The following is a 23,989-nucleotide window of genomic DNA, read 5'->3' as shown; positions in this document are numbered from 1 at the left end:
TTTTTTTCTTTTTTTTTTTTTTTTTACTTTGAGCCTCACAACATGGTGAAGTGCACACACACAGTGTCCCAAAGGCTCTGAATTCAGCAGCAACCCCAAAATCCTGCTGTGGGTCAGAACACAGAACATTCCACACAACCCAGGGAGGGAGGAGCTGCTGCTGTTTTCTGCCTGATCTCTTTGTGACCTCTCCCTTTTCCAGGCACAAGCTGTGTCACCTGAGCCTGGGGAAATCGCAGAAAGCCAGGCTGGGTTGGGCTGGAAAGGACCTGAAAAATCATCCATAAAAACCCAAATCTCTTCCCAGGGTGATGTAATTTCCTTTAACCCTCTGTAGGTGAGACACCTAAAGGGGCTCCAGGAGAGGGACTGGGGACAAGGCATGGGGGAACAGACCCAGGGAATGGCTCCCAGAGGGCAGGGTAGGGCTGGAAATTGAGTCCAAAACTGAATTGGAGATGCCTCTTTACACATCTAGATAAATTCCCATCTAGCTCCAAGAGTCCCCAGCTGGCACATGAGGGTCCAGATCACCCCCAATCATCAGCAGAGCCCCCACAGCAGAGTTTGCAGTGGGAGGGTTTGTGACTGACCAGACCAATGTGGGTTTTCTGGGAGATTATTTTCCTTTTCGGCCACTATTGAACTACTCAATTCTGCTTCCCTTCCAGGAAGAAGGTTAAAAATCCAAGCAGCAAATACCAGGAGTGGCAAGAAATGAGGTCAGAGTTTGAAGAGCTTTTGATATAGTAAATCTGGAATTTGTTTAAGGCTTTCTGAAGTGTAATTTGAATAGGACAGGGGATCCTTCCTGCTTTCCTTTCTCATTTCAGTTTTCTGAGTTACCTTTGCACGAACAGAGGGACAATTGAGGAACACAGGGCAGGGGCTGATTTCTCTCCCAGACCACTGTGGTCCTAAAATTGTTCACATCCTGATCACTGCCTGATGTGGAACTGCCCCTGGTCTGGCAATGGATTAATTTTCCCTCTCTGTGTGTGATTTTTGGGTACCTTCCTCATCTTTTTGTAGATTCAATTTTTTTTCAGGATTCTGTGCCAGAAATTTGGCTGCACGAAAATCACAGGATCATTTCTCTCTCACTGTCTGATTTGACATTGACTTTGCTTCCCTTTTCCGAGGCTCAAAGAGAAGAAAGCCAACACACAGACTTATCCCTAAACTCCTGTAGGTTCTGCAGATTTCCTGAATTATTAATATTATTTTCTTTTTTGATTGGATGTTGCAATAAACCCAGCTCTCTCTTCCCTCTGTCTTCATTAAATCACTTTGTTCTCCACTCTCCCCATTCTCCTTAAGCTCCCAGTTTTAATAAATCATCCCTCATCAACTGATGGTGGAAACCTCATCTTCCATTTTCTCACTGTGAGCTCCCTCCTCCCTGAGGGGCTCAGGAGAGTAATTTCTTGGGCTTTGCCTTATCAGGAGAGTCATTTCTTGGGCTTTGCCTTATCAGGAGGCTCCAGATAAGACAAAGCTGGGCCGAAACCAAAACCCTGCCCAAGTTCCCCCCTCTGCTTTGGCAAAGGGCAAGTAGACATGACAAGTTCTGGGATTTCTGTACTCAAATGTGTCCTTCAGCAGAAGGAAGGAGGGGAACCCCGCTGCACAAGTCACAAGTGGAGTTTCTGCAATTTCGAGTTCCTCCACGCTTCTTTCATCGATCAAAGCCTCATTAATGAAGTGCCCTCTAATCAAAGAGCTCTCTGCAGGCTCTGTTTGGCTGTTCCTGTTCCTATTTAGAAACGGTGGCGCTGTCACAGCCTGTCCGTGTCCCTGAGTCACCCTGGGACTCCTGCCCTGCCCTGGGGATTACGGGATCCCTGTAATGAGTCAGGGATATAAATCATATAAATCATATAAATCATATAAATAATCCCCGGGTCAGCACGGGCGGCTCCAGGGAAATGCGGGAGCCCTGGGGCAGTGTCACCTTCCCGCAGTGTCGGGATCTCTAGCTGCTCACAGTGACCCCGAGAAAAGTTCCAAAGTCTCTTTTCCCGGCCTGGTGCTTGAAGGAGGAGTCAGGGCTCTTCATTTCTCGGTCTCAAGGTTGTTTATTTTATCTTATCTGTAAAAAATTTTCTCCTGTGTGACAGTGGTCACAAGGGTTGCAGGATGAAGAGAGAGGCGAGAATGTTGACTTCATGTTCAGAAGGCTTGATTTATTATTTTATTATATATATCACATTATGACTATACTAAAAGAAATAGAAGGAAAAGTTCTTAGAAGGCTAGCTAAGCTAAGAATAGAAAAGGAATGAATAACAAAGGTCTGTGTCTCAGCAGAGAGCAAGAGCAACTCTGCTGTGAGTGGTCAGTAAATCCAAACATCCACCCGAGACCAATCACAGATCCACCTGTTGCATTCCACAGCAGCAGATAACCATTGTTTGCATTTTGTTGCTGAGGCCACAGCTTCTCAGACGGGAGAAAAATGCTAAAAAAAGGATTTTTCACAAAAGATGTCTGTGACGCTCCTGCGCTGCCGAAGTCAACTCAGCAGGACAGTCCAGGCACTCTGCCTGCCCCCAGGGCGGTGTTATGTCTTTATACTAAAATCTACATGTACCATATTTACAATTCCTTCCCAATCCCTATCACCTGTGTTAGACAGTGAGCTCCTACTCTAAACCAATCTGTAAGAGCCAGCATCACAGCAGAAGATGGAGGCCAAGAAGAAGAAGAAGGAGAAAGGCTGGGCACGCCCAGATCCCTCCATCTTGCCCCCTGAACCCCCATACCAAAAACCCCAAAATCCACCCTTCCACCCCGTGATAACTTCACTGTCATTGTACTTAAACTGTCATGGCCTGCTGATCTTCACATAAGGTTGGTAACTTGCTCCAAGGGTCACAATCAAACCCACAGGGGCATTCTGGGCTCTGTGCCAGGGTCTCTGAGCCCCTGGCAGGGTCTGGGCTGCTCAGGACAGACAGAGGGATGTCCTGGGTTCTGACACTGCGGGTCCGGGACAGCTCGGGGCAGGCAGGCTCAGACTGTGCTTGTGCTCCTTTCTGCCGTTCATCCTTTGTGTCGGGGTTAGAGGCTGTGAGATCCTCACCTGTTTTATCGCTGCCCCGAGAGCCCGAGGCCAAGGGACAGGCAGAAATCTTCCCCAGGATGGAGCAACAGCTGAACTGCAGCGAAATCCAGTGATTCACCCATCAGGAACCCGAGCTGCCAGCCCTGCCCCAGTGAACCCGAGCTCCTGCTGCTGCTCCTGGCGCTTTTCTCCTCTCGGAAATGCGGCGGCAGCGCTGCCAGCTCTGCTCAGGGACCCCGCAGGCTGCCAAACATCATCTGCATTCATTAAAGCTGTTTGAAGCACCCTTAACTATGGTGGATATTTTTGCCCCCGAAGAAGGAGGAAAAATGAGGAAGACTCCATCTTATCAGAAGGCTAATTAATTACTTTATTATACTATCTTATTCTATACTATATTGCATTTCATTACATCTAAACTGAGTCTGCCAAGCACTCAACTGCACAGAAGTGCCCAGAATATGTGACTGTCACCTGACAGTCCTGACACACACACACAGACACAGACACACCTGGCCCTGACTGGCCAAGGAAACCAAACCCCATCACTGTGGGTAAACAATCTCCATATTTCATTCTGCTTTTGCACAAACAGAGGCACGGCAAATGATATGAGAATTGTTTTTCCTTTCTCTGAGGTTCAGAGAATGCAAAACCCAGAAATATTCTTGGGAAGAATTGTGCCTTGCTTTTCTCTGTGAAGAGAAATGAGGTGACATCTAACCTTGCTTGGATTCTTTGGTCAGCAGTCCTGCCAGTCCTGCTGCCAGTCCTGATAGTAGTACCACTATCAGTGATGATAATGATAATAATACCAGCATGTTTCCCCTCTGAGGTGTTTAGGAGAGTATTTCAGCTGTGTTCAGGAGACACACAAAATACCCTTCTGCTTCAGCTGCTTTTAACCAAAGCAGTGTTTTCGGTCACAATCTGCTGTCACTGGCATCAGCTGGAGGTGTGTGGTCACTGTCACCAAGGGGCTGTAGGTGTGCAGTGTCACCAAGGGGCTGTAGGTGTGGTTACTGTCACCAGGAGCTGTAGGTGTGCAGCCAGTGTCACCAAGGGGCTGCAGGTGTGTCTCAGTGTCACTACGGGCTGTAATTGTGGTTACTGTCACCAGGGGCTGCTGCCGTGCCCAGTGCAGCCGCAGAAACCCGGGGCGAGATGTCCTCACATCAACCACAGGGACAGCGAAAAGGGGCAGGGGCCGTGGCAGGGACATGAATAGCGATAGGGAATGGATAATGGGGGTAGGGGCTGGGGAGGGAGGCGGGGGCAGCAAGCGACGGGGGCAGGTACTCGGACAGGACAGGAGAAGGGCACAGAGACAAGGACAGGGGCAGGACAGGGCCGGGGCCCGGGGCAGCGCGGCCCTCCCGGCCGATCCCGGAGCCTGCGGGGCCCTCGGGCGGGGCCGGGCCGGGCTCAGCCCCCGGGGGCGGTGACAGGGGCGGTGACAGGGGCGGTGACAGAGGCGGTGACAGGGGCGGAGCGGTGGCCGCGGCCGTGCGGGGTCGGAGCGTGCGGCCGCCGCAGCCCAGCCCGGCCCGGCCCGGCCCAGCCCGGCCCGGCCGCGCTCGGGGGGACGCCCGCGGCCGAGCGGGGCCATGCGGGGCCGGGCTCCGCTCCGCTCCCTCCCGCTCCTGCTGCTCCTGCTGGTGCTGGGCTCGGCCGCAGGTGGGTGCGGGGCCGGGGAGTGCGGGGTTCCGTGTTTGTGGGGTTCGGGGGGATGCGGGGTTCGGTGTTTGTGAGGTTCGAGAGATTCGAGGTTCGGTGCCCGCGGACTCTGGGTGCCCGCGGCGCGGTCTCGGTTCCCGCGCGGGGCCTGTGCCGGTGTCCCCTGCGCTTTCCCCCCGCCCCGGCTCTCAGGGCCCAGAGCAGCCGCTGGAGCCGGGCCGGGCTCAGCCCGTGTCCGGGGTCGCTCCTGCCCAGCCCGGGTTCGGCCCTGCCCGGTCCGGGTTCGCTCCTGCCCGACCCGGGGTCGCTCCTGCCCGGCCCGGGTTCGCTCCTGCCCCGCCGGGTCCGGCCCTGCCCAGCCCAGGCTCGGTTCTGCCCCGTCCGGGTTCGGCCCTGCCCAGCCCAGGCTCGGTTCTGCCCCGCCGGGTCCGGCCCTGCCCAGCCCAGGCTCGGTTCTGCCCGGTCCGGGTTCGGTCCTGCCCAGCCCCGGGGTGCTGCTCCCAAACCCCGCTGTGGTGGAGCCCTGGCCGGGCCCCCGGGGATTGTGTGGGGCTGTGGGCACCGTCCGGAGCTCGTGGCGTGGCGGAGATTTGGGAAGTGGCACATCCCGTTAAATGGCGTTTAAATGTGTGGATGGACGCGAGTTTGGGTTTGGGTTTGGTGGAAATGGCTCAGCAGGCTCGAGCTCTGTAATCCCGGCTCCAGGTGTGTCCCAGGGGAGCCGCTCTGCTCTGAGCCAGGCTGGGAGAGCTGGGGGGGCTCACCTGGAGAGGAGAAGCTGCAGGGAGAGCTCAGAGCCCCTGGCAGGGCCTGAAGGGGCTCCAGCAGAGCTGCAGAGGGACTGGGGACAAGGCCTGCAGGGACAGCACCCAGGGAATGGCTGCCAGTGCCAGAGGGCAGGGCTGGGTGGGATCCTGGCAATGAGGAATTGTTCCCTGGCAGGGTGGGCAGGGCCTGGCACAGGGTGCCCAGAGCAGCTGGGGCTGCCCCTGCACCCCTGGCAGTGCCCAAGGCCAGGCTGGACACTGGGGACAGTGGGAGGTGTCCCTGCCATGGCAGGGGTGGCACTGGGTGGGATTTGAGGTCCCTCCCAACCCAAATCAGTCTGGGATTCTGTGATTCCAAACCCCTGGATCCCTGGCAGTGCCCAAGGCCAGGTTGGACATGGGCTTGGAGCAGCCTGGCACAGTGGAAGGTGTCCCTGCCATGGCAGGGATGGGATGGGATAAGGTTTAAGATCCCTCCCAACCCAAAGCACTCCACGATGGAACGAGCTGTGCACAGAATGTGGTGCTTGCTCTGGCACTCAGGCTCCCCATGAGTTCAGCATGTCCCATGTCCCGGTGGTGCCCACGGCCTGCCTGACCAGCCTGGCCCTGGTGAGCCCTGTGGGGCTCTGCTGGTTCCAGACCCGCTGGCTGGACTGAGGCAAACCAGGGCAGGGCCTGATGCCGTGGGCATTGCTCGGTTTCATCCCATCAGCAGCCGAGGGACTTCCCAGGGAGCTCTGGGAATTCCAGAATCCCAAAATAGGTTGGATCAGGAAGGAGCTTGTAGCTGGTCTGGTTCCAACCCCCTGCCATGGAAACCAATCTTGCACTATTCCTGAGAAGCCACTTTGTTGCACTGGAACAGCAAAAGTCCGCACAAAATCCCCCAAAGCCCAGATTCCTGTTCTGCCAGGGCAGCAGGATGGTTGCTGGGGGCTGGTGCAGGGAAGGGATCGGGAATCCCTGAGGAGCAGCAGGAGCTGGGACGTGGAGGGGTCACCCGAGCCAGGCTGCTTTCACTGGCTGTGATTGTGGCTTCACACTCTGCTGTGAAAGTTCTGACTCGTGGTTTGAAGTACCTTGAATCGTCTGAACAGCAGGAAAAAACAATCTGAGCCTCCTTGGGCTGCTGCTCTGAAAGGAGCAGCCCAGTGCGAACCCCAGCCAGGAGGGATGGGGCCTCTCTGTCTTCCCCTGGCTGAGGGAGTTTGGGGTTTTGAGGGTGCTTGGCCCCGTGGCTGCTGTGTTTGAAGCGTTCAGGGTGTTATTTTAGGCCGTGCAAACTGGAGATGAGGAGGAAGTTGAGTGTGTGCTTTCAGCAGTCGCAGTCCCTGCCCCGTGAGGGAGGGATCTGACAGAAATTCAGATTTCCCTGGCTGCTGAGGAGGAAGCAGCTCCTCAGCCTCGTGGCACCCTCGTGGCAGCCCTCAGAGGGCTCATGGGCCCTGGGGTGTTCTTGGTGAGCTCTGCAGTGTTTTTGATGAGCTCTGCAATGTTTTTGAGGCTGGCAGGGGAAATGACTCATTTTTGAATGCAAAACAAGCAGCGTGCAGCCAGGGGATCCCAGACTGGGCTGGAGGGAGCTTTAATCCCACCCTGCCATGGCAGGGACTCCTTCCACTGTCCCAGTGTCCAGCCTGGCCTTGGGCACTGCCAGGGATGCAGGGGCAGCCCCAGCTGCTCTGGGCACCCTGTGCCAGGGCCTGCCCACCCTGCCAGGGAACAATTCCTCATTGCCAAGATCCCATCTCCCCTGTCCTTCACTGCTCTTGATTTGCTTTAAGGTGTGGTGGGAATTGCTGCCTGTGGTGTTTGGTTCTCAGAGCTTCCTGGGATTCTGCAGAACAGGGTGTGACAGAGGTCTGAGGGCACAGATGGTGTGAGATACCTCACCACGTGCCAGACCAGCGGCGAGAATGCAAGAAAGGATCCGTGGGACTGGAACGTGAAAATTTCTCACTAGTTTAGAGACGGCTCCATGAGGGCCTTCAGAAAACACCTGGGAGGCGAATGGATTGGGAAACTGTGAGGGATCTCTCACAGGTTTGGTTTGGGAAGCTGTGAGGGATCTCCCACGGGTTTGGTTTGGGAAGCTGTGAAGGATCTCCCACAGGTTTGGTTTGGGAAGCTGTGAGGGATCTCCCACGGGTTTGGTTTGGGAAGCTGTGAGGGATCTCCCACAGGTTTGCAAAGCTGGACCAGCCATGTTTGTTCTGAGAGCACTGCCTGAGAAATTATTGACAGGCCTGTAAGAAATTATTGACAGGCCTGATTAAACTTTGAGAGAAACACGGCCTGGCTTGGCTGTGTTTGAGGTCACCCTGTTCCACCCCTGCCAGGGACAGGTTACCTCTCACTGTCCCAGATTGCTCCAGCCTGCTGCCCTTGGACATTGCCAGGAATGGGGCAGCCACAGCTTTTCTTGGAAAGCTAGACCTCAACTCGTTATTTGGTACTTTGGACTTAGGGTTTAATGCAACTTGATGTAGAAATCAAAAAACCACAAGCTTTTTAACAGGAATCCACATTTCCACGTAAGCCTGGGCCGGAATTTGACTCAAGTCAAGCTTGATCTTCTGATCTCGTTGACGTAAAAATTAACAGACTGTGTCTTAGGAGACTCTGTTCTTCAGAGTTAAAAATCACCTGCTGTGTTGTGGGGTATTTTGCCACAGCTCTTTGTCAGGCCAGGCTGGATGGTGGGAGCAGTGGGTGATCTGTGAAGTCCCTTCCAAGCCCACCATTCCCTGATTCTGTGACTCTCACGGTGTGAGGAGTCACTCCAGAGAAGCACATGGGGTGCAGAAGGAAAACCTTTCTCCCTGCTGGTCCCTGCAGGCTCCAGGAGAGGTGCCAGGGCTCACCCGTGTCCTGCAGAGGTTTTGGCTCTGCTCTTCCTCCCTGGCTCCAGCTGCTCCCTCCCTCCTCCTCAGCCCTTCCTCGTCCCCGCCGCCCCCATTTCCCTTTTCTCTTTGCCTGTGCCTGCCCTCCAGGCCCTGCCTGGCTCTGTCCCTTTTTTGGCCATGTTTTGGCAGCTCCCTCCTCCCCGTCCTGGGCTGTCAGTCTGTCCTTTCCTGTCCCACGGCTCTTCTCTGTGGTTTGCCCCTCCTGAGCAGGAGCTGGAGGCTGATGGTGGCTCTTGCAGTGTGAAAAATGCCAATCACTTGTTTTTAAAATTTAAAAAAGTCTAATGATAATAAAATGGTTATAAAATCAGCAATATGATTAGAGTAATAATAATTTGGATAATTTGGATTAGGACAATATGAGACAATAAAAACAAAGAGTTATGGACAGCCCAGGTACCTTTTCTGGGCAAAATAAGCCCAAAAAAGGACCCATGTTAACAGAGGATTAACCCTTAAAAACAATAACCTGTTGCATATTCACACAGCTCATCCACGATGCATAAATTCCATTCAAACACAGGATTCTGCCTGGGCAGTGTCAGCTCCTTCCTCTGAATCTCAAGGGTGTCTTTATGCCTGAGCAGGCAGGAAGAAGTTCATTTCTCCTGATAATGGAGCAATAAATTCTCTTTCTCTGAAAGATTCAGGTGTCCGGTGGCTGCTATCTCACTGCCAGTCCTTTCTTTAAAAAAGTGTCCTACATAGTAGAGTTTCTATTTTAACATTTTGTTATGACCTAAAACTATATTTAACACACTACTTAAGAGAATTAGCATAGCATTACTTTCTAACACAACACATCTAATATTCATTTGAATATTTGCCAAAAGCCAATCATGAAATACACATTTTTCACAGCTGGGTTTGGGGCCCTCCCCACCCACAGAGCTGCTGCCATTTCCTGCCTGGTGAGATCACCTCCAAAGCTGGCACAACCAGAGGCTCCTCACGGCCACCACGTCTCCCTGAAGGGTTTTCTTTGTCCAGCTGGCTCCTGGAAGGTTTCACTGGAAGGACCTCAGGGTCAGCAGGAGGCAGATGGGGGGAAAAAGAGAGGAGAAGCTGCAGGGAGAGCTCAGAGCCCCTGGCAGGGCCTGCAGGGGCTCCAGCAGAGCTGCAGAGGGACTGGGGACAAGGCCTGCAGGGACAGCACCCAGGGAATGGCTGCCAGTGCCAGAGGGCAGGGCTGGGTGGGATCTTGGCAGTGAGGAATTGTTCCCTGGCAGGGTGGGCAGGCTCTGGCACAGGGTGCCCCCCCTGGGCTGTGCAGGGAGGCAAAGGTGAGCTGCAATAGAACAGAGCAGCTGCTGTGGTCACCAGTGGGCAGAGGAGGGGCTGGGAAACCTTGCAAGGGCTGGAAAACCTTCCAGAAAAAAAAAAAAAAGAATGTTCTGTGAGGAGCAGAAAGGGGCTGAGCCTGGAGCAAAGGAGGCTCAAGGGGAACCCCATTGCTCTGCACAAGTCCCTGCCAGGAGGGGCAGTGAGAGGGGTCGGGCTCTGCTGCCTGTCCCAAGGGAAAGGAGGAGAGGAAATGGCCTCAGATGGCACCAGGGCCGGCTCAGGTTGGAGACTGGCACAAAAATTTCCCTGGCAGAGTGGTCAGGCCTTGGGCTGAGCTGCCCAGGGAGGTTTGGAGTCCCTGGAATTGTCCCAGAGCAGTCTGGATGTGGCCCTGGGGACAGGGATTGGGGTGGGGCTGGTGCTTGGCTGGCACTGGGAGATCCCGAAGGGCTCCTCCAGCCCTGGTGGTTCTGGAATCCTGGGACCCTCATTTGTGGCTTCATGGGGGACTGGGTGGGGTTTGTGGTTTTGTGCCAGGCTTGGTACTTTCAGCTTTATGTTCTTTATGGAATGAATAAAACCCAGGGAGTTGGAATTCATGGATAGAGAGAATTCCACACTGGTTTGGGTTGGGAGGGACCCTAAATCCCACCCAGTGCCACCCCTGCCATGGCAGGGACACCTCCCACTGTCCCAGTGTCCAGCCTGGCCTTGGGCACTGCCAGGGATGCAGGGGCAGCCCCAGCTGCTCTGGGCACCCTGTGCCAGGGCCTGCCCACCTGAACGTGCCAGAGCCCCTGGAAACAGAAGGAGAAGGAGGAGAAATGGTTTTACCTGCAAAGCAGTGAAAATTTAATACATAGTGATGGAGTTTGGAGACCAAAATTTAGTTACTTGGATGTTTCAATAACTTTTTTATTCCTCTTCTTGTTTTAGAAACTCCTCCCTATTTACCAGCCCCCGAAAATGTGGAGGTTTATTCCTACAACTTCCAGAGCTTGCTGAGGTGGTCTCCTGTTCCAGTGGAGAATGGCACAGTGTTATACACAGCTGAGTACCAAACGTGAGTAAACAGTAAATAAAACCAAGTCATTTTGTTCTAATCCAGGATAACAGCTGCTTTTAAAAAGCCCAGAAACCCTGAAAATGAATAAGCACAGAATGAAAGGATGTTTTTTATCACAGATGTTTTTATGTGTCTCCAAGAGCAGCTCCTGGTGAGTGACAGGCCCTTGGCCCATGAGTGTCCTCTGAGCTGAGGAGAGATTGCAGCCCTGAGGACACCCAGAGATGCTGCACAGGATTTTAGCCTTTCCTGATTCTCTCTGGCCAATTTACATTTCCTCAGATTGAGGGGGAAAATGGTTAGTTTTACCCTTGTGAAGCCAGAGCTGCATAACACATTCTTGTCTCACCAGAAGTGGCTGGGAGGGGGTGTGGTATTCCAGGGGGCTGCACTGGCTGCTCTTTGTTTATTGTTGTCTTGGTTTGAAAGCCAGGTGTCAGTAAGGAAGGCAGGAGCCTCCCTTGAAATGGAAAATGTAAATCCCCTTCCTCCAAATTATTATAATTTTGAAATTAAGAGGCTCTCAGGGAAAGATATGGGAATAGGATAACAGTTCTTTACTAGGAAAAACTAAAAATAAAAATGCAAGAGTACAAAAAAAGGAAAACAAACCACTGCCCCCTGTGTGTCAGGGTGGTGGCACAGCCCCAGTCAAAATATCCCTTTTTCAAGGGCAGGTAAATCACCTTAAAATCTTTTCCTACCATTGATAAAAGTCATGGGTGAGATAAAGAACATTGCCCCACCTGGTTTCAAAAGACAATGATATGTTGTAGTTGAGATGGAGACCATACAAAGCCACTCAGTCCATTTTCAGAAGGCTTCCAGCTGTTTTTATTTTAGCATGCATGCTTTTTATACATTCTTACAAAGCTCAGAAGTTTGCACTTTACTTATTGGTCAGGAGAGAAAAACAGAGTGCTCATTGGAACGGGCAGTTGCAGATTTCTCTTGTTTATCCTTCTTCCTTTCTTGGTTTCTGTGTCAATGACCTTGGTGGAGTGCTGTGCCCAGCTCTGGCCCCTCAGTTTGAGAAGGACACTGGGACACTGAGCACACCCAGAGGGGCCAAGGAGGCTGGAGAGGGAACACAAACCCTGTGGGGAAGCCCTGAGGGAGCTGGGGGTGCTCGGCCTGCAGAAAAGGAGACTCAGGGCTGCCCCCATCACTCTGCACAGCTCCTGAAAGGTGCCTGTGCTCACCTGGGGCTGGGCTCTTGCTCCAGCAGCACTGACACACCCAGAGCACACAGCCTCGAGCTGCACCAGGGGAAATACAGGCTGGAGAGCAGGGAAAGGTTTCTCCAGCCAGGGTGAGAAAGTTCTGGAATGGCTGCCCGGGGAGGTGGTGGAGTCCCCATGCCTGGGTGTGTTTAACAAAGCCTGGATGTGGCACTGGGGGCCAGGGTTTGGTTGGGGCTGGGCTGCACTCGATGGTCTTGGAGGTCTCTCCCAGCCTGGTCATTCTGGGATTCTGTGAGTTCTGTGAAAACTCTTTCAGGGGTAAACATGGATCCTCTTACCATGGATCCTCTTACCATGGACCCTCTTACCAACCTTCTTTTTGGCTCACAGAAGTGCTGTAAAACCCCTTCCCCAGTGACAGAGCACACACTGGTGACAGAGCACACACTGGTGACACACCCCACACTGGTGACAGCACACACTGGTGACACACCCCACACTGGTGACAGAGCCCACACCCCTGTGCTCCCATCTGGCCCTCAGCCTCAGGGATGTGTTTGCTGTGCTCTGCAGAGGCTCCTGCAGGAACTGGAGCGACCTGGGCTGTGCACAGAGCCCCCAGCCCCAGTGCCGGTTCCCCCCCGAGCTGCAGCGGCGCCGCTGGACCATCCTGCTGCGGGTGCGCGCCGAGCTGGGCACGCTGGCATCCCCCTGGGCACACTGCCCTGCCTTCGTGGCTGAGAGAGACAGTGAGTGCTGGGGGCAGTGGGATCCGGGGCTCTGGGGACAGCTGGGACTGAGAGAAACAGTGAGTGATGGAGCAGCCTGCCCTGGGGCTCTGGGGACAGCTGGGACACAAACCAACAGTGAGTGATGGAGCAGCCTGCTCTGGGGCTCTGGGGACAGCTGGGACACAAACCAACAGTGAGTGATGGAGCAGCCTGCCCTGGGGCTCTGGGGACAGCTGGGACACAAACCAACAGTGAGTGATGGAGCAGCCTGCCCTGGGGCTCTGGGGACAGCTGGGACACAAACCAACAGTGAGTGATGGAGCAGCCTGCCCTGGGGCTCTGGGGACAGCTGGGACACAAACCAACAGTGAGTGATGGAGCAGCCTGCCCTGGGGCTCTGGGGACAGCTGGGACACAAACCAACAGTGAGTGCTGGAGCAGCCTGCTGTGGGGGATCTGGGGACAGCTGGGACACAAACCAACAGTGAGTGCTGGGGCAGTGGGATCCGGGGCTCTGGGGACAGCTGGGACACAAACCAACAGTGAGTGATGGAGCAGCCTGCTGTGGGGGATCTGGGGACAGCTGGGACACAAACCAACAGTGAGTGATGGAGCAGCCTGCCCTGGGGCTCTGGGGACAGCTGGGACACAAACCAACAGTGAGTGCTGGAGCAGTGGGATCCGGGGCTCTGGGGACAGCTGGGACACAAACCAACAGTGAGTGATGGAGCAGCCTGCTCTGGGGCTCTGGGGACAGCTGGGACACAAACCAACAGTGAGTGCTGGGGCAGCCTGCTCTGGGGCTCTGGGGACAGCTGGGACACAAACCAACAGTGAGTGCTGGGGCAGCCTGCTCTGGGGCTCTGGGGACAGCCAGGCTGCTGTGGTGGTGTTTGTGGGTCCCAGGATGAGGGAAGAGATGAGAATCTTGACTCGGTGCTTCAGAAGGCTGATTTATTATTTTATGATATTTATTGTATTAAAAGAAAATTATGTACTAACGCTATACTAAAGGAAGAGAAAAGATTCATCAGAAGGCTTCAAAGGAATAGAAAGGAATGATAATAAATTCTTGTGAGTGACCAGGCAGTCTAGACAGCTGACTGTGATTGGCCATTAAATAGAAACAACCACATGAGACCAATCACAGATGCACCTGTTGCATTCCACAGCAGCAGATAACCATTGTTTGCATTTTGTTCCTGAGGCCTCTCAGCTTCTCAGGAGAAAAGATCCTAGCAAAAGGATTTTTCAGAAAATATGTCCACGACAGGCTGCCTCTCTGGGCTCTGCTGGGACAGGGGTGCCCCAAGGAGCTGGGACAGAGGCCAGATGAGCTCAGAGGAATAAAGGGGATATTTATTGAAGGGCCTTTTGAGTGGTTTTGGGGCTAGCAGGGGGAATGACTCATTTCTAAATGCAAGATAATCAGTGTGCAGTCATGGCATCCCAACTGGATTGGGTGGTAGGGACCTCAAATCCCACCCAGTGCCACCCCTGCCATGGCAGGGACACCTCCCACTGTCCCCAGTGTCCAGCCTGGCCTTGGGCACTGCCAGGGATGCAGGGGCAGCCCCAGTCCTGGCTCTGCCTGGGTGGCTCCAAGATGGAAGCAAAGAGGGCTTGGTCATGAGATGTCACATTTTTGTAAGTTCTAGTCTATTTGCATACAGGAGTTAACTGTTCAATTAATGACTTCATATGATGTTTCATCCTCCTTGCTCGCTTGCCCACCCTCATCTTTTCACATTGTTTGTGCTTTGGGCCTGAAGTTTGAGGAGATTGTCCTTGAGTCTCCAGCTGGAATGGGATGGTTTTGTCTTCCCCACTCTGTGAAAAGATCCTAGTAAAAAGGATAATACAAAGCTTAATATAATTTAATATAACTTAATATACAGCTCAGAGCTGCACACCAAAACAGAACAGAGAAACTTCAAACCCAGGGTGTCAATGGGATTGAGCTGTTATTGTCCCCAAAGACTCAGAGGCCTCCCCAGGGTTTGGTTCCTCTCTGCTCTCTCAGGTGTCACCAGAGGAGCCCCTGAACCTCCTGCGGTGGTTGGGCCTTCAGAGAGCCCCAGTGTTCTTTTGCTGGAGGATTTTCCACGTTCTCATTTCCCCTCTCAGCTCTGCCCACACACACACCACAAACTCCCTGAGGCTGAACCACCTCCTTCTGCTGGACACATCCCTTTTCTGATAAATAAAAAGTGGCCTGATAAATATAAATTGTCTAAAGTGTCCTGATAAATATAAATCATTGTGATAAATATAATTTGTCCTGATAAGTATAAATAGTTCAGTTAAGTATAAATGGTTCAGAGAAATAGAAATTGTTTACACTACAGTGTAGAAGTGTCAAGGTCACACTTTAAATCCCGCACTGGTTTGGGCTGGAGGGACTCAGAGCCCACCCAGTGCCACCCCTGCCATGGCAGGGACACCTCCCACTGTCCCCAGTGTCCAGCCTGGCCTTGGGCACTGCCAGGGGTGCAGGGGCAGCCACAACCCCTCTGTGTAAGCAGGTTTGGTGCTGCTTTTCTGAGATCTGCTCTTTGTCCTGCTGTGCTTGGTTTTAGGATTAAGAGAAAAGTCCATGTTCAGGTTTAAAAGTTCCTTTGAAATGGAACCTAAACAGAAGAAGGGATTTAAGGGCTCTGCAGTCCCTGATCTCCCAGAGCTGCTGAGTGTGGGACAAAGCAGAGGCTGGGGGGACAGGAGGAACATTCTGGGGCATTCCTGTGTCACTGTCCTGGAGATCTGTTCCCAGAAACCAAGCCCATGGCTCCTCCTTCAGTGGAGGATTTGAGGCACAGTGAGGAGCTGGTGCAAGCAAGGAGGGATTTTTGCTGTTATTTCCGACAGCACTTTATTGGTATTTTCATGATTTACACTTTGGAGCACTTCACAAAAGGAGGTGACCAAGCTTGTCCTGATGGACACATGGAGACATGAAAGCAAGGAGGGGAACACTCATTATTCCTCTTCCCATCTAGGGCCCAAACAGTGGTGGGGTTTTGGGGAGCATGGAGGGTGTGGCAGGTGATCAAAGGAAGAGAAAATATAATGGTTTTATGGTCAGTAACTGCAGATAAACTGAGACACTTCAGAGCATCAACTATTGGTTAATATTTACAAAATTTCCAGGAAAAGTTAAGCAAATATTGTAAATGCATAAAGTAGGCGGGGAGATGTTTGCCCTTCCTGAGCAAAAGCTGTTGATATTTGGGGTGTTTGCTGAGAGTGTCCAGGGCAAGGAATGGGGCTGGAGAATCCCTGAGGAGCTGGAAGGGGCTGCAGAATCCCTGAGGAGCTGGAAGGGGCTGCAGAATCCCTGAGGAGCTGGAAGGGGCTGCAGAATCCCTGAGGAGCTGGAAGGGGCTGCAGAATCCCTGAGGAGCTGGAAGGGGCTGGGGCTGGAGCAAAGGAGGCTCAGGGGCCCTTGTGGCTCTGCACAAGTCCCTGTGGAAAGTGATAATTGAGACTTAAGGAACGGAAAAAGAGAGGCAAAAATTCATGGGGACAGGGATGAGGGAACAGGAGTTGTGAGGAGGATGGGAAGAATCCAGGTTCAGTGGAAGAACCATGGGCAGGGAATTGGTTTGGGTGGAAGGATGTGGGCTCCTCTGGGATCTCAGCCCATGGAAAGGGAGCTCAGGCCCTGGCAGGGGCTGCCCAGGGAGCTTTGCAGTGCCCATCCCTGCAGGTGTGCCCTGGAGGTGGCACTGAGTGCTCTGGGCTGGGCACAAGGTGCCCGTGGGGCACAGCTGGCAGGGCTGTGCCAGCCCCAGGGGTTTGGGGTTCTGTGGGGCTGCAGGCAGCTGTGCAGCCCGGGCTTTCCCTGCTCTCTGTGTTTGCTTTCAGCCACTCTGGGCCCCCCCAGGGTGAACAATGTCAGTGCCAGCCCTGGCTCTCTGCTGGTCAGTGTGAGCCCCCCCTTCGCCCCCGAGGCTGGGGACATCCTGCAGTACCTCGTGTCCTACTGGGAGAACAGCACCAGTGCCACAGCAAAGGTCAGAGTCCTCTCACGTCTGTTCTTGGTGCCTGGGGGCTGAGGGCAGGGTCAGTGTCCCTGGCAGGACAGCAGTGGGGACAGCAATTCAGAGGGTTCTGTGTGGCCTCAGCGAGGGTCACCACGGGGGCTGTGGGTACAGGGTTCTGGCCTTGGCACAAGGATTGCTGCACTTCCCAGCTTGGGAACTCCCTCGTCTGCTTGGGAAGAGATGGAACCCTCTGCACACCCAGGGACAGAGCTGCTGCCAGAGGTGGTGACCTTGGGCTCCACGGCTTTCTGGGAAATGCCTCCTGCTCTGCTCTGCTGGGAGCTGCAGGAGCAGCTGCTGGGGCTGGGTGTGCCTCAGCCCAGGAACGGGCTGGGGTGAGCTGGGACCATCCCTGTTCATCCCAAGCCTCACAGGTTTGGGATCCTCGTGTGCTGCTCCTGCTGCTCCCTGGGAATTGTGCTTGGACAGGCCAGAGGTGCAGGGGAGCTGTTAAGTCAGTCCTAAAAAAAAAAAAAAAATTAAAAAAGAGGAAGCTTCCAAATGACATCAATCTGAAGTCAAACACCTAAAAAACAGAAGCAAAAACAATTATTTACAACTCCCTTCTGCCTCAAGGTCTTTGTTAAATCATCTCCACTTCCTTCCTGCCTTGCAGCACCGTGTGTTTTTCTCACACAAGAACACCTTCAGCTGACAGCCAGGAAAGGAGCCACTGTGGTTTCCTTCTCCCCTCCATTTCTCTGTGTTTTGCTCCTTACCTGAGCTGCTGCAGAAGCTGCATGAAAATTCCCAGAAAAATAGAAATATTCCACTGCTTCTGTTGTTTGGGAAAGCTGAGTGAGGAAAAATAAAAATCGGGTTTCTTGAATGAGAAATTAAAAGGGGGGCCGGATGTTTGTTTTGAAAACTGGTCTGGTTTTTACAGTAACATCTTTTTTGTTGTGTGTGCCTTTCCAGCAGAAGCTAAGTGAAAGCAAGACACTATTCCAAATTGGAAATCTAAAGGAGTCAACACTTTATTGCTTCAGAGTTCAAGTGCAGCTGAGGATTTACTCAGGGCAGCTGTTGGAAGGGCTGCCAAGTGCCCCAGAGTGCCACAGAACTGCCCTCAGTGGTAGGGACTGGGAATGGGGTTTGTGTGGGGTGGGAGGGGGTGGAACACGAGTCCTGCATGCCCTGGGCTGTCCCTGCCACCCCCAGTGTGTCACCAGTGCTGGGGGCACCAGGGCACCTCACTCCTGGCATCAGTGGCAAAAGAAGCAGGAGTTTACAGCCAGGCATGGAGGGAGTGTGGTACCTTCTCCTTTCCTTCCTAATCTGCTGGAAAATGGGATCAAGGGGCTCATCCCAGAGCTGGAGCCAGGCTGGGAGAGCTGGGGGTGCTCACCTGGGCAGGAGAAGCTGCAGGGAGAGCTCAGAGCCCCTGGCAGGGCCTGCAGGGCTCCAGCAGAGCTGCAGAGGGACTGGGGACAAGGCCTGCAGGGACAGCACCCAGGGAATGGCTGCCAGTGCCAGAGGGCAGGGCTGGGTGGGATCCTGGCAATGAGGAATTGTTCCCTGGCAGGGTGGGCAGGCCCTGGCACAGGGTGCCCAGAGCAGCTGGGGCTGCCCCTGCATCCCTGGCAGTGCCCGAGGCCAGGCTGGACACTGGGGACAGTGGGAGGTGTCCCTGCCATGGCAGGGTGGGTTTAGGGTCACTCCCAACCCAAACCATTCCATGGTTCCATCCATGTGAACCTGCCATGTGCATTTGGATTTGTTTTCCTTCTTTTCCAGAGGCAACCCGAGCTGGGTACATCATCCCCCTGTTTGTCCTGGCCTTGGTGCTTGCCAATCTGGTGGCAGCTGCTTTGCTGTTCCTGTGGAAACACCACCAGAAAATCAAATACTGGGCTCAGCCCCCTCTGGAAATCCCATCCCACTTCAAGGAGGTACGTGGGGCCTGGGGGTTTCTCCTGCAGCAGAGAAACTGGGGGAGCATCCCCAAAGCAGTGAGCAGAAAGAGAGATGAGCAAGTGATGGCTCAGAGTGTGCTTTGTGTCCTCTCCCACTCCTTTCCTGTCTGCTGAGCTGAAAATTCCTTCCTGTGCCTGCCTGGGCTTTCCTGGCTGCTCCTGCTCCTGCTGCTCTCTCTTTGTCACCTTGTTTTTGCCACTGTTTTTATTTCTGTGTCCCCATGTTTCTGTCACTATTTTTATTTCTTTGTCACAATTTTTTCCCACTATTTTTATTTCTTTGCCACTATTTTTATTTCTTTGTCACCATTTTTTTCCCACTATTTTTATTTCTTTGCCACTATTTTTATTTCTTTGTCACCATTTTTTTGCCACTGTTTTTATTTCTTTGTCACTCTTTCTGGCAGTCTATTGCTTTCCTAGCAAACCCAGCCTGGCTGCTCCTGCTCCTCTTTCTTTGTCACCATTTTTTGCCACTATTTTTATTTCTGTGTCCCCATGTTTTTGTCACTATTTTTATTTCTTTGTCACTGTTTTTGCTACTATTTTTATTTCTTTGTCACAATTTTTTCCCACTATTTTTATTTGTTTGCCACTATTTTTATTTCTTTGTCACCACTTTTGGCCACTATTTTTATTTCTTTGTCACTCTTTCTATCAGTCTATTGCTTTCCTGGCAAACCCAGCCTGACTACTCCTGGTTCCTGCTCCTCTTTCTTTGTCACCATATTTTTTGCCACTATTTTTATTTCTTTGTCACCATGTTTTTGCCACTATTTTCATTCCTTTGTCACCATTTTTTGCCACTATTTTCATTCTTTTGTCACTCTTTCACTGTCAGGCCCTGGCCCCAGGCTGGGGCTCAGAGGTTTTGTGTCACAAGGGCTGAGCAGCTCTGCACAAGCCAACCCAGGGTATTTAAATATTTTTATTTTGGTGATTATTTTGATGCCTCAGGATGATCTCCAGGGGCTGTTCCTGGGCAATTCCTCTTTTTGTTTTTAGCAGGGCTCAGAGGAAAAGCTCAGGCATTTCTGGGTTAAACCACGTGGTTTCAGTGCTGCTCCTCTTCCTCTTTTTCCCTTGCACCAGAAGCAGCCCTCAAGCAGAGCTTCGATGTAAAACTTTTTATTCAGCATAAAATTCTGCGTTTTTAAAGGTTTTATTTGTGTGCAGCTCGTGGAGGTGAATATTTTGTGTCTGTTCTGTGGTTCTGGAAGAGAATTCCCAGCTTTGTGTAGCCGTGGGGTGAAGGAACCCAGAGTGAATAATTTTCTGTTTTCCTGCTGCCCCAGCTGGCATTTCATAGGGGTCACTTGTCCAGGGAAGTTAGGGGAAAAAAATCCATGTGCAGTGTGTTAAAATGGCAAAAAATCCTTGTGCAGGGTGTTAAAACAGCAAAACAATATCCTTGTGCAATGATCAAAATAATTTTTTAAAATCCCTGTAATTATAATAAAATGGTAAAAGAATCGTTGTGCAGGGTATGAAAAGGATGAAAAAAATCCTTGTACAATTATTAAAATAGTTTAAAAAAACAAAATCCCTGTAATTATATTAAAATAGTAAAATAATCTTTGTGCAGGGTATTAAAACAATGAAAAAAAATCCTTGATTCTTTACAGTGATTTACAATAATTTTTTACAATTATTAAAATAGAAAAAAAAAATCCCTGTAATTATATTAAAATAGTAAAAAAATCTTTGTGCAGGGTATGAAAATAATGAAAAAATCCTTGTACAATGATTAAAATAGTAAAAAAAATCCCTGTAATTATAATAAAATAGAAAAATATCCTTGTGCAGGGTATTAAAATAGTAAAAATATTCCTTGTACAGATTATTAAAATAGTAAAAAAATCTCCTTGTACAGAGTATTAAAGCAGTAAAAATATTTTGTAGGGTATTACATAAATTAAAAACTCTTTGTGGAAGATATTAAAATAATTAATAAATAATTGAGCAAGATATTAAGAGTAAAAAATCCCTGTAATTATATTAAAATAGTAAAATATCCTTGTGCAGGGTATTAAAACAGTAAAAAGATTGTGTAGGGTATTAAAATAATTAAAAACTACTTCTACAAGGTATTAAAATAAAAAAATTCATTGTGCAGGGTATTAAAACAGTAAAAAAATTAAGTATGTTAAAATAGTAAAATATCCTTGTAAAAAAATAATAATTTAAAAATCCTTGTACAGGCTAAGAAAATAGAAAAAGAATCTTTGTACAGAGTATTCATATAGTAAAAAAATTTTGGACAGGGTATTAATAATAATAAAATAATAATTGTATGGATAATAATAATAATAATAATAGTAGTAGTAGTAGTAATAATATTTTTAGAGGATAATAAAATAAGAGGAAAAGTAAATAAGAAAGTCGTTTTATAGGGTATTAAAATAGTTTTAAAATAATTGTTCTGGGTTCTAAAATAATTTTTAAAATAAGTGTACATGGTCTTAATAATAAAAAAGTTATGCTGGGTATTAAAATAATAATAAAAAAAAAGAATTGTGGAGGATATCCAAACAGTGCAGCCTGTCCTGCAAAGCACCTGCCAGGACTGAGGCTCCTCCTGTGTTCTGAATTTCTGAATCTGAATTTCCCAGATTAATGAGCAGCAAGAGTGGATGCCTGCACAGCAGGGCCTGGCAGAGGGCTTAAAATGGGAATTAATAAATGGGATCAGCCTGGGATGGGGCAGAACACTGAGAGGAAAAGAGGGGAACTGGCAGAGTGTTTAAAATGGGAATTAATAAAAAGGATCAGCCTGGGATGGGGCAGGACACTGAGAGGAAAAGAAGGGAACTGGCAGAGTGTTTAAAATGTGAATTAATAAAAGGGATCAGCCTGGGATGGGCAGAACACTGAGAGGAAAAGAAGGGAACTGGCAGAGTGTTTAAAATGTGAATTAATAAAAAGGATCAGCCTGGGATGGGGCAGGACAGAGAGCAAAGGGGTTCATTGGCCTTGTGGTGGCTGCAGAGGAAGTGGAGACTGAATCAAACCTGATTTAATTTGTCCCACTTTTCAGGAGCTGCTTGCTTTGGTTTCCAGCCTTTATTTGATTTATTCCCATTGCTGCAGGGGCTGCATTGCTGCAGGGGCTGCATTGCTGCAGGGGCTGCAGGTGCTGCAGGTGCTGCATTGCTGCAGCTGAGCATCTCCAGCTGCAAGGGGTTTGCTCCTGACTCAAAGGGATTTCAGCTGACCTGGGAAGATTGGCCAAAATTTATTAAAAAAAAACAAAAACCAAAAAGCCAATGAGGAACTGCAGCTGCTTTAACTCACCTGAAGGGATTTTAGAGGAATAATTTGTTTGTTTCCTTCACAGAAATAAGGGGGTTTTCAAACATTTTCCTTGTTCGGCGTAAGGATGGGAGATGCAGGCAGCAGCTCCTGCTGTGGGCTCTGGGCTGGAGCGCTTTGCTGGCTCTGGGGTTTCTAACAGGAGCTGCCCTGGTGCTTTGTGTTTCCCCAGTTCCTGAGGGAGCCTGGCTGGGCTGGCCTGGAGGAGCTGCACAGCCCCGCTGAGGAGGAGCCCCAGCCCCTGGTGCTCGGGGAGGAACCTGGCCAGGACGGGGAGGATCCTCCGGCCAACACCTGCAGGGACAGGGCAGGGCCGCCCCAGTGAGCGTCACCTGCCCTGGGGCTGCTGCCAGGACAGGCCTGAACCCCGAGGAACAGAGCTGGCATCACAGGAGAATGCTGAACACACAGCCCGGGATCACGGGAGAGTGCTGGACATGAACCCCTGGGATTACAGGAGCTCCCTGGCATCACAGACCATCCCTGGGGCCACAGGACCATCCTGAAGCCAGCCCCTGATGCTCCAGGGTCTCTGCCCAGCTCTCCAACCCCTCACTGTGCCAGAAGCACTGGCAAGAGGGAAGGTGGAAGGGAAGGAACACTAAACTGCCTGGAGCCAAGGATGAAAGGGTGAATTCCCACCCCATCTTGGAGGAATAACTGCACTTTATTGATGTGGGGTGACCTGGCATTTTTCAGGGAGTGAATTCCATTGACACTGTTTGGTTTCTGCTGGCAATAACACTCCCGTCATACCCACCCCAGTCTGCTTTTCTGGTTCATTTTGAGTGCAGGACAAACTCAAAAGGAGTTTGTGGGTACTTTCCTGGGGTGCAGCTGTGCCGAGAGCCCCTCCCAGAGAGCTCTGCCCTTATCTGCCTCCTCCCACCCTCCTGGAGCTTTAATCTGCTGCTGCAGCCAGGCAGGACCCTGCACACCAAAAAGGACCTGAGAGGAATTTTATTCTGAGCTTTTCCAACGTTTATCAGCCCCTGTCAGACACTAAAACCTCTTGGTGAGCACCAGAAGAGAAGTTGACTGAGAGTTTTGGTTTTAGTGTCTTAAAGCAGAAGAACCCAAGGTGAACCCCATATCACCCCCTGTGGGGTCTGGAGTGTCCAATAAAGCACAAAGAACAAGTGAACCTCTTCTGTACTAAAAAAAATGGGATTATTTGATTTTTCTTTTCCATGGGTTTGATATAAATTGTTTAAAAACCAATAAAAAATGTGGGGTTTGTGTAAGTGCCTGGTTGGAGGGCCCTGGCAGAGCTGAGGTGCCACTGTCCCAGCCCTTCCAGAACAGCCCAGGCCAGCAGCTGCCAGAAACTTCATCAGGTGCAGAACAGATCCAATGCCTGGGATCACACAGGGTACATCGGGTGTTCCCCTGGGGAACAGATCCAATCCTTGGGATTCCACTGATAAACCAAGGGAGTTCCAGGAAATCCTGACCCATGGAGGAACTGCCAGGGCAGCACCAGCTCTGCTTTGAGCACCCACACTGAGGCTGGGCTGGGAACAAAGCTCACAAAAAGGAGCCACCAAACTCAGCCAGGGGACAGAAATGAGGTTAAACCCCCCTGGGAATATCTGTGGGTATTCTTGAATAAACCCTGCACTGGGCTTGTGGCAGGGAGGGTGGTGGTAAATGTTTTACACAAACAATTAAAAAGAATTTACTGTGAGTGACTCCAGGGTTGTCACTGAGCCCTCCCTGTCCCCTTGTGAGCTGTAAAGGTGCCCAGAGCACTGGCAGCCATTCCCTGGGTGCTGTCCCTGCAGGCCTTGTCCCCAGTCCCTCTGCAGCTCTGCTGGAGCCCTTCAGGCCCTGCCAGGGGCTCTGAGCTCTCCCTGCAGCTTCTCCTCTCCAGGTGAGCCCCCCCAGCTCTCCCAGCCTGGTTTGCTGTTCCAGTTCCCAGTCCAGGCACAAGCTCCTGGCACTGGGAGGAGTTCCAGGGATCAGTTCCAGCCCAGGCTCCTTCCTGACTTCCTAAAGAACCCAGCAAACATTGCCAAAAGCTCCTGGGCAAG

General features: G+C 51.3%; 1 protein-coding gene across 2 annotated transcripts; it reads left to right on the top strand.

The window, feature by feature from the left end:
• The first annotated feature begins 4,536 nt into the window (after positions 1 to 4,536).
• IFNGR2 (interferon gamma receptor 2) lies at positions 4,537 to 23,195 on the top strand. 2 transcript variants are annotated; one of them, XM_059493800.1, is made up of 7 exons: positions 4,537 to 4,744; positions 10,641 to 10,767; positions 12,528 to 12,703; positions 16,550 to 16,698; positions 17,650 to 17,803; positions 18,466 to 18,620; positions 22,129 to 23,195. In XM_059493800.1, the coding sequence occupies exons 1-7, from the start codon at positions 4,675 to 4,677 to the stop codon at positions 22,279 to 22,281; spliced, it is 984 nt and encodes a 327-aa protein (XP_059349783.1). In that variant the 5' UTR covers positions 4,537 to 4,674; the 3' UTR covers positions 22,282 to 23,195. The 2 variants fall into 2 exon arrangements, with proteins under 2 accessions (XP_059349783.1, XP_059349782.1); XM_059493799.1 differs by having other exon boundaries at positions 17,647 to 17,803.
• Positions 23,196 to 23,989: the final 794 nt, after the last annotated feature.

This window comes from Ammospiza nelsoni, chromosome 2 (genome assembly GCF_027579445.1).
Source record: "Ammospiza nelsoni isolate bAmmNel1 chromosome 2, bAmmNel1.pri, whole genome shotgun sequence".
Taxonomy (NCBI): Eukaryota; Metazoa; Chordata; class Aves; order Passeriformes; family Passerellidae; genus Ammospiza; species Ammospiza nelsoni.
This window is presented reverse-complemented; position numbering and strand designations above follow the sequence as displayed.

Excerpts from the sequence above, each read along its gene's own strand:
- IFNGR2 (XM_059493799.1), top strand. The coding sequence starts at position 4,675 with ATGCGGGGCCGGGCTCCGCTCCGCTCCCTCCCGCTCCTGCTGCTCCTG. Across the intron at positions 4,745-10,640 it reads GGTGCTGGGCTCGGCCGCAG|AAACTCCTCCCTATTTACCA; the intron begins GTGGGTGCGGGG and ends TTCTTGTTTTAG. Across the intron at positions 18,621-22,128 it reads TCCCATCCCACTTCAAGGAG|TTCCTGAGGGAGCCTGGCTG; the intron begins GTACGTGGGGCC and ends GTGTTTCCCCAG.